Source organism: Mauremys reevesii, linkage group 4, assembly GCF_016161935.1.
Source record: "Mauremys reevesii isolate NIE-2019 linkage group 4, ASM1616193v1, whole genome shotgun sequence".
NCBI classification, from domain to species: Eukaryota; Metazoa; Chordata; order Testudines; family Geoemydidae; genus Mauremys; species Mauremys reevesii.
In genome coordinates, this window is record NC_052626.1 from 20,184,731 (window position 1) to 20,200,098 (window position 15,368).

Genomic DNA, 15,368 nt, shown 5'->3' on the forward strand with positions numbered 1-15,368 from the left:
CTATATAGGCAGTGATGAGCTGCCAAAACCTTAACAACCGGTTCCCTATAAAAAGTTCTGATTTAAGGGGGGGGAGCGGGGGAGGGGGCCAGGGAGAGATTGTTGTAGGGCCGGAGGCCCCTGCAGGGCCTGGGCCAATTGCCCCACTTGCCCCCTCCCCTCCTCTCTGGCCAGCCCTGGAGCTTGCAGCAGCCCCCCCACACACACACACACACCTTGCTGGGCCATTCAAAAAGTGGCAGCAGGACGACTCCAGAGCTCAGCTGAGCTGCCCAAAGTACCTAGCTAGACAGCAAGGGAGAGCTAGATATCAGTATAAATCAGTATAAATGTGATGAGACCATAGGAATGTATGAGATTGCTCAGATAGCAAGTGTGGGGGGTACCAAGGACAGACTCATTACAGAGGTGGCAGGTGGGACAAAAGAGGATTAAAAGGCAATACTATAATGGTCAGAGAGGTAGGAGAACCAGGCAAGGGGAGAGTCACAGAAGCCTAAAAAAAAACTCAGGGAAAAGTGGAAGGATGGTGCTGCCAATGGCAGCTGTGAGAAAATTATAGAGAAGTCTTAAGATTTCAAAAAGGATGGTGGTATTAAAATATATCCCAGAGGTAATGCTGATGTTCCTGTTGTAAAGATCATGATTGCTTTTTGATGGAAAGTTAAATATCAGTTCTGTAGAACAGCAATTTTTGTGCCCTTTGTCTCAATTAAACACACACACACATTTGGCAATTTCACATTAATGGTTTGTTATCTATTGGTATTTGTAGTAAGGAGCTACTGAACAGAGCTCTAGCATTAGCTAGGCAATAGATAGGAAACTATCATAGGTTGTGATTCTTCACATTATGGGAGCTAGTTGTGTGGTTCTACAGAAATTTGAAAGTAAAAGAAGGAGGGAGTAGAGAACAACCATGTATTCAAACTAAACATTAAAAGAGGGGATCAGATCTACTTGGTCTGGAAGTTCAATGAGTTTTCATGAATATGCATAAGATTTAATTAAAATTAGAACACATCCTAATTATGCAAGAGAGCTGATACAAAGAAGCTGCATCTGTCTTTTGGCTAAACAATATTCACTGCCTCCTCCCTGTCACCCATTTATTTAAAAAAATAAATAATTCTGCAGTTACTAATTTGCCCCAGAGGCTTGAATGACTCTGAACAAAACAACAACTCTAACATGCTCAGATACATAATGCACTTTGTTTAATGAAGCATATATATATGGTTTTGATCTCTTGCTAAGTAGTACATATTTCATAAGCTTCCAGTCAGATAGGTTTCTAATTTGCTGGAACCAAGGGACCACACAAGTCCCTCTACTAATCATGTGTATCAGAAAAGACAGACTCAATGTGCCTCTGCAGCAAGCTTCCACCTGATCTCAGACACAATAGAAGCCTCTCCCATCAAAGGTCTGCTGGATTAGACCTCTAAGTATGTCTGCACTGCAATAAAACACCTGCGGCTGGCTGGTGTCAGCTGACTCAGACCAGCTGGGCTCAGGCTGCGGGGCTATAAAATCGCAGTGTAGAGGAGGGTTCTCAATCTTTTTCTTTCTGAGTGCTTGCCCACTGATATAAAAACCCCACAGCCCACCAGTGTTACCACAACAACTGTTTTTCTGCATATAAAAGCCAAGGCTAGTGTTAGAGGGTAGCAAGCAGGGCAATTTCCTGGGGCCCCATGCTGCAGGGGGCTCTGCAAAGCTAAGTTGCTCAGGCTTTGGCTTCAGCTCCAGGTGGCAGGGCTTAGGGCCCCTGACTTCAGCCTTGCATAGCAGCACTTCAGCTCTCTGAACTGGGCCCCTGTGGGTCTATCGTTGGTCCTACTTGGTGGACTCCTGAAACCTACTTGTAGCCCCCCAGTAGGCCCCAAACCTCTGGTTGAGAACTACTCATGTAGACAGTTGTGCTTGGGCTGGAACCTGGGCTTCTCCTCCCTTGGAAGGTATCAGAGCCCAGGCTCAAACATCTAAGCCAAATTTATAGCCTGAGTCAGCTGACATGGGCCAGCCCTGGATTTTTATTGCTGTATAGACATACCCCAAGAGCCTAGTGGGATGACCATTTACATAGGAGTTAATTCTGGTTTCACCAGCAGTAAATCCTTTCCTTGCCTGCTCTCCCAAGTCCTCTTAAGGAACAATATGGGCACAGAACAGTGCTTTTAGGGTGAAGTGGCCTAGAGACCCTTGTGGAGGGGAGGACCATTACAGTGATAGGCCAGGACCTTATGGTTCTGTGCAGACTTCCCAGTGGATATGATGGTTTGATCCATGGAGGAGGGGATGTGGTGTGTAAAACTCCCTCCCTTCCCAGAAAGAAATCTGTGTCTTTAACTCACAATCTGAGATGCATGTTTTACACATGAATTATTTGTGGAAAGGTAGCAAACAATTCAAGCAACCCAATAAAAAACCTGTGTTTAAATAGCAACAGCTGTGACAAAACCAACTAATCTAGGAAATTCAGAGTTCAGCCTGACTGATGCTCTGGGGTATAGATAGTCTTTGATCCACAGAGAAATTCATAAAAAGAACAGGAGTACTTGTGGCACATTAGAGACTAACAAATTTATTTGAGCATAAGCTTTTGTGAGCTACAGCCCACTTCATGGGATGCATGTAGTGGAAAATACAGTAGAAAGATTTTATATATATACAGAGAACATGAAACAATGGGTGTTACCATACACGCTCTAATGAGAGTGATCAGTTAAGGTGAGCTATTACCAGCAGGAGAGAAAAAAACGTTTTGTAGTGGTAATCAAAATGGTCCATTTGCAGCATTTGACAAGAAGTTGTGAGGAACAGTGTGTGGGGGGGAAATATACATGGGGAAATAGTCTTACTATTCATATTCGTGTCAGTGGGAATCACATACAGAAGGAAATATAGCCCATTCTGTTAACAACTTATACCATTTTGATTTTCAGAAATAATCTTCCATTTGATATATATTCTCTCACAAAATGTTTTACAAACATAGTCTGATCCTGCAGTCTGTACACACAAAAGATTCCAACTGACTTCAACATATTAATGTGGGTTACAGTATGGAATTATACTGGAATAACTTCACCCATCAGTGAAATGCAGCGGCTGTTTAAACGTGTCCAGGCAACATTAGTTCTTTAAAAGCCAGAATCAGCAGCCTGTCTGTTATTTTTTGCTTTATCAGGCCCTAAGTTGACAGTGTTTAATACTGCTATCAACTTTATTGATCACAATTTCTTGCCAATTTCACAAAGCTTTAATAAATATTCCATACAGCAAGGACTGTGCTAGGAGAACAGTAAATATGCACAGATAAGCACTCGAGTCAGAAAATGCTAAGTTCACAGTTCCATGTAAACAACCTTAACCCCTATCCCTTTGTGCATATATTACAATATAGTCTTCTAGTTATTACAGGCAGAATTACACTGGTATCACTGAGGTCATGGGCTCTGGAGTAAAAAAAAAAAAAAATTATTTAGACTGGTAGGAAACTGAATCATGCCATAACAATCGAGATGTCTCAGCATATCATAGGAAACCCGTTATTGGAGGTTTCATTAAAGATAACAACATTGGGCCTGATTCTGCTCTACTTAAAGTCAATGTAGCTGTCTTCTATATAAGTAAATTCTCCCCTCTCCCTTTTTTCTTTTTTTCAGTATTACAAGTAGCTGTAGAAAGCCTTTGCCAATAATAGCTAGTGTGTTTATTCTGTCATCTTTACTATGCATATAGTAATTGACAAGAACAAAAATTATGCAGTGTGTTTAGAATATATGCAGAGTGTTTCAATACTTAGTTACAAGTAGACCAGGATACTTTATGTGGACATTTACATTTCATTACCCAGAATTCTCTTCCAGCTCACAGCTATTACATAGCATTGTTATTTTCTGAGCACAAGGAACATGCTGAAAAGTTTAAGGCTTTTGAATGGACTGAGCTCTTTTAAAGATGCTCTGCTTTCTTTAAAACCATTGGGTTTTATACTTTATAATAATGGAAGTATTTTAAAGCTATTTATGAAGTTAAAATTATTGTTTCCATAATTCATGCAATTATTAAGACAAATTGCATCTACGTATTAAGATGTGAACATAAGAGAAATATTGAGTCATTTCAGAAACATTGCCACTCTTCTATACATCCCTGTTTCCATCGTCATCTTTAAAGGGATATGTATATCTGAGTAAGTATTTGAAGAATCAGGCCCCTATTCCCCACCATGGATAGAATGTGGCATCACAAGTTTGAATTTTGATCATTGTCAGTATTTCCTTTCTAACTTTCTACTGTTAACTTTCTCCCCATTTGGATTTTGCAAGTTTCTTTGGAAGCAAAATTGACAACATCCATCAGCTTTGCATCCCTGTCCCCAAACTAGAGTCCTTCCTCCCCCCATGTTCACTGCCAATGTTTCCCTCCTATTTGCCAAACCACTAAAGTCTAGTATCAGAGGGGTAGCCATGTTAGTCTGTATCCACAAAAACAATGAGGAGTCCGGTGGCCCCTTAAAGACTAACAGATTTATTTGGGCACACTTGTTTTCACTAAAGTCTATTGAGTTGTCTGCTCACCTCACTAGCACCCTTTCCCCTGATCTCATTTCATCATTAGCCATTCTCTCCTCTCTGGCTCCTTTGCTTCTACCACGCTCTTGTTTTCTCTGTCCTCAAGGAAATTTCTATGCATACTACCTGTCTCAGTATCTATTGATCCTTTACCTAATCTCATTTCCAAACTTCCTTTCTTGCTTCCTTGCCATCTCCTATCTGCTCCACTCAACCAAGACTGCCCTTACCAGAGCCACTACTAGCACCTTCCTGGTCAAGTTTAAGGGTCTCTTCTCCAGAATCATTTTCCTTGATTTTTGTTGCCTTATAGGTGAAAGACCATACAATTCTGATCAGTCCTTTCTCCTTTTCTCCCCCTACACTCACTCTTCTGGTGAATTCATTCACTTACAGTTGCTATCTTTCTTTTGACTCAGACCTACATCCAGGATCACATCACTTCCTAACCAATGTGTATGAACTGCAGGAATTTACATTTATTTCTCTATTCACCTACCTTAGTTACACAGCGCCAATTTACTGAAGTCATGTAATAATCAGAATCTTAAAAAGAATAAGAAAGCAAAGTTTGTTAGTGGAATATCCTATTAATCTTGGCCAGTGCTGCATTAAAAATATCCAGTGCATTGGCACACCATGACACGGGAGACCCCCATGGCTTCAATCTTGTGCCAGGGCCATGCCCCCACTAGAAGTGACAGGGGGTCCTCTCTCCTTCCTGAGAAGCTTGGAAGCAGCAGGGGTGGCAATAGCGAGCTTTCTCCACCACTTACCCCACAAGAAACAGGTATAGCAGCAGAGGGACCCTCAGTAATTGCTTCAACAGCAGAGGTGTATCTGTTTGGGTGGGTGACGCAAAGTCCTCTGCTGGGGTGGTCAGGGGCCCCAAGAGCAGTGAATCTGGGAGTTAACAGCCACTGAGGTAGTACAGCAGCTCACACCTCTCTGAGCTATTGTTTCAGGATGTCTGCATGCCCTGGTAGGTGTTTTTGCAGCAGTAATCTTGGGTCATGCTTTCAAGTTTTTTTTCTTCCTAACCATGAGGGATAGACGTTTTCTTAAAAAACAAAAACAAAAAAACCCAAATAAATAAATAAATAGAATCTGATGTAATATTCAGGAACCAGGGCGCTACCCAGCCATCAGCCTATACTGCTCATATCATGATCTTGACCGAAAGCATTGGGAATCTCACAGGGAAGTCTTGTTTTACAAGACTTTTTGTCTAGACAGATTTCCTACAGAACCTATGTTTTCTGTGTCAACATGGATTTTTTTCTCATCTCCTTCCTTTTTATTATTTGGGTTCTTTTGGTCACACACCGCCTTCCCAGCCTAACATTACACTGTGCCCCTTCACCTCTCCAACTGAAGACTCAAACAGGCTCCAATCATGTAAACTGATCTATATGGATGGACCTTTGTGCCCATCCAGAACCCCAATGACTTCCATGAAGCTGAATAGATCAGCTTGCAGAACAGGGGACTTAGGTGTCAGTAAGCATCATTCCTCCAGCCTGACCTTAGATCCTGGCTAGTCTCAGCCTTGAGTACTGGTGTGACACTGGCAGGCCAGGTGCCAGTTCATCCCAAGGTCTCCATAACTCACCTGGACACTGGCAGATACATAGCTGGAATCTGGCTCACTTGAGGGTCAATATATATAAAATAGGTTTTAGAACAATAAGAAAGTATGTAGTATTTAGACTCTATTGAATGCTTCTGGGTTGCTGCATGCATTAATTATACTGATAATATCTGTGTTCCACATTGTACTGTAATATTTTAGTGGTTGTATTGTGAACCTTTGTGACTGCATGAATCATCATACAGGAGAGGGACATTATTAGCACGAAGAGCAGCTCTCCTACAAAAATTGTTACTCTCTTCCAGAAAGAGACGACCCCTCGATACCAGACAGTCTAGCATGGGGTCTTATGACTGGAAACACCCCTACATCTTGATTGAGAAAATATCAACAAAAGGACTAAATACTCCAAATGTTGTTCTGTTATCCTCCCTCTGACATGGGCAGTGGGTCAACCCCCCCCCCCTTCAGGGAGTCTAGCCCTGCAGCCCCACACCTTCTGCATAAGGCCCCAGGGCCACAGCCCTGAGGGCTCCCCCCTGTGGCCAGTGAAGCCCCAAGCCGTCCAGAACCCTGAGCCGTGCGTGCCCTCCTCCGCCAGAGGAGCCCCGGGCCGGCCCCCAGCCAGCCAACCAACCCTAGCCCCAGCTGTGCCAGGCAGCCTGGGGCCTGAGCAGCCCCAGCCCAGCATCCTACAGCAGCGGCTGCAGCCAGGAAAGGCAATACCTTCCCTGGCCTATTGTAGCCGCCACCCATGCCCTCTGAAGATGAGTAATGCAAGTGGACTCCTCCCATCAGTTGAGTTTGCAACTCAGAGCACATGGCAGGAGGGGGATAAAAACCCCAAACCAAAGGAACCAAGAATCTCCATGCTGCTTAGACTCTGGGGGCGCAAGGTGTTTCTAGGCATAAGCAAGAGATCCCCAGCTGCTGAGCCTGGGTTAGCCCTAGAGGACAAATATAACTTGCTGATTATAGAAGCCTATATTACCTTTTGAAACCCAAGATTTGTAACTCATTCATGTTTCTATGTTTGCTTGCTTTAAACTTGTAAATCACTTTCTAATTTCCTTTTCCTAGTTAATAAATCTTCATATAGTTTACTATAGGATTGGCTACAAGCGTTGGCTTTAGTGTAAGATATAAAGTAATTAACATGGGGTGACTGGTTCTTTGGAATCAGGAGCAGCCTGAATATTAGTGTGATTCTTAATGTAAGGGGCCATCTGTCACAGAGATATGCTCACCTGGGTGGCAAGACAGACCGGAGTACCTATGAGGACTGTCTGTGACTCCATGTTAAGGCTATTAAAGTGTCTGAAGACAAGAGTTTGCACTTGGTGCAGGTGGTTGGTGAAATCTAAGTTTAGAACTCATTGCCAATTAGGGGTTTGTGGCCTGGTTTTTATCAGTCTGCCCTGACATTGATACTCACGGCTCTTGCATCACCACTGGGAGAATTACACTTGATCCTGTAATTCTCAGATCCTTATGCTGGGGTCATGTCCATCCAGTCTTGAACCAAGAGCCTAGAGTACTGCCAATACTCACAGCTCAAAACTCATTAGCCACCACTCCCAAATCACGGTATTTGGCCAAAAAATAAGACTTACAAATAATAAATTGCATTTAAAAAAGCCATGTTTGTAGAGGAAGCCAACTGCAAGTGGAGTGGGATTCCTCTTAGCTCTTTAGTACTGGGAGACAGGGCCGCCCAGAGGGGGGGGCAAGAGGGGCAATTTGCCCCAGGGTGTTTTCTGGGGCCCGGGGCGAGTGGACCTGCCGCAGGCATGACTGCTGGACCTCCCGCAGGCATGACTGCGGGAGCTCAACCGCAGGTCTTCGGCGCGCTGGGGTTTAGAGAATTCTCTGGGCGGCCCTGCTGGGAGACAGGGTCATTCTTTCCTTTTCCATTCTCCTCCATTTTCACTTTCCTGGGTCTCTCCCCATTCATCCCAAGGGTGCAGAATGTGGCACCTATCATGCCCCATCCACCCCAAAAGATGGGATATCTTTTGATTTAAAAATCTAGTCTCCATCCTACTTCCTTAAATCTTTTTCTCTTCCCTGCATAGATTTCTAACTCATAGAGCACAGAAGGATGCCATCTTCACTGATGACAGACTAACTTCCATCCCATTGAGAACAATGGCAGACAGCAGCCTTTTTAATAAGAGCAAACAAAAAACAACTCACAAGTTAAGCATAGCTGCTCATGAAACCATGAACAGCTTTAGAAAAAAGAAAAAGATACCGCACACATACCCTATAGCAGTGGCTCTCAACCTTTCCAGGCTACTGTACCCCTTTCAGGAGTCTGATTTGTCTTGTGTACCCCCATGTTACACCTCACTTAAAAACATCTTGCTTACAAAACCAGACGTAAAAATACAAAAAGGTGTCACAGCACACTATTACTGAAAAATTGCTTACTTTCTTATTTTTACCATATAATTATAAAATAAATCAATTGGGATATAAATATTGTACTCACATTTCAGTGTATAGTATAAAGAAAGCATTATCTATATGGAATTTTAGTTTGTACTGACTTCGCTAGTGCTATTTATGTAGTCTGTTGTAAAACTAGGCAAATCTATAGATGAGTTGATGTCCCCCTTGGAAGACCTCTGTATCCCCAAGGATACACGTACCCCTGGCTGAGAACCACCTCCCAATACAGAATAAATAAAATCTTGCTCTGATATAACTCACAAGAATTGCAGGTTTTCCTTGTGAACTCCTTTCTTACAACACCATCCTTTTTGTTCTTGGCAAGTATCCAGATTCCTCACTTTTCTTCTCCCTTTCTCAAACCACTTGCATAGCATAGCTTTCTACCTCCTGGAAATTAATGGTATAAGCCAAGGGATCTATTTACTAAGGCCGTGTTGAGGGAAAGGAATTCTGTGGAGTATTACGTAGTGGGAAGAGACAGAGAAAGAGATTAGAGAAACAACTATTTCTCCTTGTCACAGAAAGTTGTAGCTTCCAAAAGAGAACACGGTTTACATATTGATGTGAAAAGACATAGTACATTTTATTGTTTTTAAAGTGAAAGCTAAGTAAATTCTGACATTTGTTTATTTTTAAAGAAAAGAGGCGTTTTCCTTTAAAAGAATGAAAGCTATAGCAGCTAGAACACAAGAAGTATGTGCAGTTGGATTCCATTTCATTTCTAGTAGAATCATAAACTTTAAGGTCAGAACGAAGGGACCATTATGATCATCTAGTCCGACCTCCTGCACAACGCAGGCCACAGAATCTCACCCACTCACTCCTGTAACAACCCCCTAACCTATATCTGAGCCCCTGAAGTCCTCAAATCATGGTTTAAAGACTTCAAGGTGCAGAGAATCCTCAAGCAAGTGACCTGTGCCCCACGCTACAGAGGAAGGCAAAAAAACCCCAGGGCCTCTGCCAGTGTGCCCTGGGGGAAAATTCCTTCCCGACCCCAAATATGGCGATCAGCTAAACCCTGAGCATGTGAGCAAGACTCACCAGCCAGATACCCAGGAAAGAATTCTCTGTAGTAACTCCGATCCCATCCCATCTAACATTCCATCACAAGCCATTGGGCTTATTTACCGCTAATAGTCAAAGATCAATTAATTGCCAAAATTAGGCTATCCCATCATACCACCCCCTCCATAAAATTATCAAGCTTAGTTTTGAAGCCAGATATGTCTTTTGTCTCCACTACTCCCCTTGACAGACTGTTCCAGAACTTCACTCCTCTGATGGTTAGAAACCTTCGTCTAATTTCAAGTCTAAACTTCCTGATGGCCATTTTATATCCATTTGTTCTTGTGTCCACACTGGTACTGAACTTAAATAATTCCTCTGCCTCCTTGGTATTTATCCCTCTGATATATTTATAGAGAGCAATCATATCTCCCCTCAGCCTTCTTTTGGTTAGGCTAAACAAGCCAAGCTCTTTGAATCTCCTTTCATATGACAGGTTTTCCATTCCTTGGATCATCCTAGTAGCCCTTCTCTGTACCTATTCCAGTTTGAATTCATCCTTCTTAAACATGGGAGACCAGAACTACACACCGTATTCCAGATGAGGTCTCACCAGTGCCGTGTATAACGGTACCAATACCTCCTTATCTCTACTGGAAATACCTCGCCTGATGCATCCCAAGACTGCATTAGCTTTTTTCATGGCCATATCACATTGGTGACTCATAGTCATCCTGTGATCAATCAACATTCTGAGGTCCTTCTCTTCTGTTACTTCCAACTGATGCATCCCCAGCTTATACCCAAAATTATTGTTATTACTCCCTAAATGCATGACCTTGTACTTTTCACTAATAAATTTAATCTTACTACTTTTACTCCAGTTTACAAGGTCATCCAGATCTTCCTGTATGATATCCCGGTCCTTCTCTGTACTGGCAATACCTTCCAGCTTTATGTTATCCACAAACTTTATTAGCACACTCCCACTTTTTGTGCCAACGTCAGTAATAAAAAGATTGGTCCCAAAACCGATCCCTGAGGAACAACGCTAGTAACCTCCCTCCAACCTGACAGTTCACCTTTCAGTATGACCTGTTGTAGTCTCCCCTTTAAACAGTTCCTTATCCACCTTTCAATTTTCATATTGATCCCCAACTTTTCCAATTTAGCTAATAATTCCCCATGTGGAACCATATCAAATGCCTTACTGAAATTGAGGTAAATTAGATCCACTGCATTTCCTTTGTCTAAGAAATCTGTTACCTTCTCAAAGAAGGAGATCAGGTTGGTTTGGCACAATCTACCTTTTGTAAAAACATGTTGTATTTTGTCTCAATTACCATTGACCTCAATGTCCTTAACTACTTTCTCCTTCAAAATTTTTTCCAAGACCTTGCATACTACAGATGTCAAACTAACAGGCCTGTAGTTACCTGGATCACTTTTTTTCCCTTTCTTAAAAATAGGAACAATGTTAGCAATTCTCCAGTCATATGGTACAACCCCTGAGCTTACAGATTAATTAAAAATTTTTGCTAATGGGCTTGCAATTTCATGTACCAGTTCCTTTAATATTCTTGGATGAAGATTATCTGGGCTCCCTGATTTAGTCCCATTAAGATGTTTAATAATATAATATGGAGATATACCTATCTCATAGAACTGGAAGGGACCCCAAAGGGTCATTGAGTCCAGCCCCCTGCCTTTACTAGCAGGACCAAGTACTGATTTTGCCCCAGATCCCTAGGTGGTCCCCTCAAGGATTGAACTCACAACCCTGGGTTTAGAAGGCCAATGTTCAAACCACTGAGCTATCCTCCCCCCCTTTAAATTTGAGTTTGGCTTCTATCTCGGATGTGGTAACATCTACCTCTATATCCTCATTCCCATTTGTCACCCTACCATTATCCCTAAGCGCCTCATTAAAGGCTGAGGCAAAGTATTTGTTTAGATATTGGGCCATGCCTAGATTGTCCTTAACCTCCACTCCATCTTCAGTGTTTAGCAGTCCCATTTCTTCCTTCTTTATTTTCTTCTTATTTATATGGCTATAGAACATTTTATTATTGGTTTTAATTCCCTTTGCAAGGTCCAACTCTACATGGCTTTTGGCCTTTCTCACTTTATCTCTACATGTTCTGATCTCAATAAGGTAGCTTTCCTTGCTGATCCCTCCCATCTTCCACTCCTTGTAGGCTTTCTGCTTTTTTTTTAATCACCTCTCTGAAATGCTTGCTCATCCAGCTTGGTCTACAACTCCTGCCTATGAATTTTTCCCCCTTTCTTGGGATGCAGACTTCTGATAGTTTCTGCAACTTTGACTTTAAGTAATTCCAGGCCTCCTCCACCTTTAGATCCACAAGTTCTTCTGTCCAATCCACTTCCCTAACTAATTTCCTTAATTTTTTTAAGTTAGCCCTTTTGAAATAAAAAACCCTAGTCATAGATCTATTTTTGTTTATCCTTCCATTTAGTTTGAACTGAATTAGCTCATGATTGCTTGAATCAAGGTTGTCCCCTACAATCATTTCTTCTATGAGGTCCTCACTACTCACCAAAACCAAATCTAAAATGGCATCCCCTCTTGTTAGTTCAGCAACTACTTGGTGAAGGAATCCATCAGCTATCGCATCCAGGAAAATCTGAGCCCTATTATTATTAGCACTTGTCCTCCAGTCTATATCTGGGAAGTTAAAGTCTCCCATGATCACACAATTCCCATTAGTATTTATTTCATTAAAAACATTCAAGAGGTCTCTATCCATATCCAAATCAGATCCTGGTGGTCTATAGCACACCCCAAGCACTATCCCAAGGGAGGCTCTAGTAGCTTTCTTCCCCAATGTGATTTTTGCCCAGACAGACTCTGTCTTATCCATACCATCGCTTCTTATTTCTTTACAGTCTGCCTCATCATTGATATACAATGCTACTCCACCACCTTTGCCTTTATTTCTGTCTTTCCTAAACAACACATACACTTCAATATCTGTACTCCAGTCATGACTACTATTCCACCATGTTTCTGTTAACCCTATAATATCTGGTTTCACTTCCTGCACCAGTAGCTCTAGTTCCTCCATTTTGTTATGTAGGCTCCTCGCATTAGTGTATAAGCATCTTAATTTTTGCTGTTTGGCTTTGCTCACATTCTTTACCCGATTAGGCATTGATGTTCTACTGTCAGTATTACCTATTAGACTGTATCTACACTATCCTTCCTCCTTATGTCCATTCTCCTACCCTCGGCTGTATCCTTTCTTACTTCGTTTTCTTCCCTCTCAATGTTAAAATCCGGCGTGGATATTACCTGTACATCTCCCAACCATCTCCCCCAAATTCCTAGTTTAAAGCTCTCTTAATCAGTTGTGCCAGCCTCCATTCTAGAAGTCTATTTCCTTCCCTACTCAGGTGAAGTCCATCCCGAGAGAACAGTCCTCTGTCCATGAATGCCTCCCAGTGGCCATACATCCCAAAGCCCTCCTTATAGCACCAGTGCCTGTGCCATCTGCTGAGCATCATAATCTTGTCACACCTTTGTTGCCCTTCTCTAGGAACAGGCAGAATCCTACTGAAGATCACCTGAGCCTTGAATTCTTAAGTGTCTTCCCCAGCCTAGCATAGTCTCCCTTGATTCGTTCCAGCGAGAATCTAGCCGTATCATTTGTTCCCATATGAAGGACAATCAGTGGATTCTTTCCCGCTCCCGTTAGGATCCTCTTCAGCCTTTGGTCCACATCTTGTATCTTCACACCCGGCAGACAGCACACCCTTCTGTTCTCTGGATCAGCTCTGGTTACAGGCCTGTCTATTCTTCTCAGTAAGGAGTCCCCAATCACATAGACCTGCCTTTTCCTGGTGATGGTGCGATTCTCCAGTCTATCCCATTCCCTCTGGCTGCAAGTCCTCTCAATTCCTATTCTCTCTTGCAATCCTCCGCAACCCATCCTGTATCCTCCTGGGGCTCATATTTGGTGTCATCTCCATTGACTCTTCCCCTCTTCCTATAGGACTCGCTGCTCTTCTCTTCTTCCTTGCCCTCTCACCTTCAGAGACCACCTGCTGTGCTCCATTTTCATTTTCCAACTCCGCAAACCTGTTCCTGAGCTGTATTTCTCCTTCACTAGCCCATCTTTTCCTCTACCCGGTTCTCTAGTAGTGGTAAGGCACAAAAGAGAAACATCCCTGAAGCCAAAGTTTCTAGCAAAAAGGGGAAAAGCTTATGACATATATATAAAGGGATACACTCCCACAGTTGAAAGATGGGAACAAGTTAGAGGACATTCACATCTGATCACCTTCAAACTCTCCTAAGTGCCTTCCTTGCTACTATGTGTATTCTTTACTCCAATGAATGAATGATGAAACAAGGTGCTTGTTACTTATAAGCTTGTCAGCATTCCTCCATGGAAGTCTTGCTGACTCATTAGGCCTATCTGTAGGTTACTTGCAATCAGCGTAGGTGAAACTGCTTATCTCTGTAATACTGGTAGAAATTGCAGGCATGTATGAGGACAGAGCTCTTATTTTAACTCAGCTCCCTTTTCTGAGGCACTTCCCCAGAGTTGGAGCCACAAAAATATGTAGGTGCCTAACTCCCAGACTTGAGTCTAAGTCTTATTTTTAGGTGCCGATGTCATCCACAAAACTTCCATTCCCTGTAGGTGTATAAACTTGCTTGGTGCCTAAGTTTTTGCTGTAAAATGTCCCTATATGCCTAAGTTCCTGCCTATGGGTATTCACACAGCTGTCTCCTTCTAGGAACCCAGACACTCATTTCCTGCCTAAGCTGAGAGCAATCCATGAGCCAGGGGAAAGTAGGAGCTTGTTCACCTAACTCGCGTGTGAGGCCTATAAGTAAGTGTCATCAGAGGCTACCTAGATCTGTTCATAATAGCCAAGGGGAAAGTGGAGGACCTCCCCCATAACCTTTAGTCCTGTGGTTAGAGCACTCATCCAGGACCACTACTGCAGGTCCCCCTCTGCCTGATGAGGAGCAGGACTCTGACACCTCCCAGGTAAGTATCCTAGTCACTAGACTACAGAATCATTCTGACTTTTTTTTTGGGGGGGGGGTGGTAATTCATATTTAATTGTTCAGTTAAAGTTGAACAACTTCCATAGCAGAGATGGAGGGAGCCCCACACCAGAATATCCTGTAGTCCAGTGGCTAGAGCATTCTAAGCAGAGAGCAGCTTAAGCTAGCCAATGGGAGATACTGACCAGAGGGGCCTGTGCACTAAGCCCTGTTGTTAGTTGTTACCAGGCCTCATGTCTCAGGCTCTCTCTTTCCACTGCAAGCCCCACTCCTTTCTCAGAGACAGACACCTAAATTTGGGCTGCTGGGAGGTGCCTAGCTCTGTTTAGTGATCTATGAGCAGGCACCTGCCACCTAGAGTCAGGCGGCTTAGGAGCCTAAGAAATTTCTTGCAGGAATGAGTTAGGCATCTGTCGTGCTCCACACAACACAGTCTGGAGGAGGTGGTGCCTACTTTATAACTTTTAGCCTAGTGGTGCCCAACCTGTGGGCTGTATACAACCCACCAGAGAATTTCATAAAGCCTGCTTCAATATGATATACTACTGGCCAATTCATTAGCATTTTGTTGTCATGTTTACATTATTTTAGTTTACACAAGTGTGTAAATAGGTTGTTTCTATGCAGGGCTGGCTCCAGACCCCAGCGCGCCAAGCGCGTGCTTAGGGCGGCATGCCGCGGGGGGCGC

General features: G+C 42.9%; 1 protein-coding gene across 12 annotated transcripts in view; it reads right to left on the reverse strand.

Moving 5' to 3' along the window:
- LOC120404527 (kinesin light chain 1) overlaps nucleotides 1–15,368 on the reverse strand; it is a 115,919-nt gene that overhangs the window by 79,782 nt on the left and 20,769 nt on the right. Inside the window, exon 2 of one of the 12 annotated variants that reach the window (XM_039537257.1) lies at nucleotides 5,083–5,129. The exons of the other annotated variants lie outside the window; for them this stretch is intronic. Within the exon in view, the coding sequence (XP_039393191.1) occupies nucleotides 5,083–5,115 (33 nt within the window). The 5' untranslated portion in view covers nucleotides 5,116–5,129. The remainder of the gene's footprint in view (nucleotides 1–5,082; nucleotides 5,130–15,368) is intronic. 12 annotated transcript variants of the gene reach the window in all.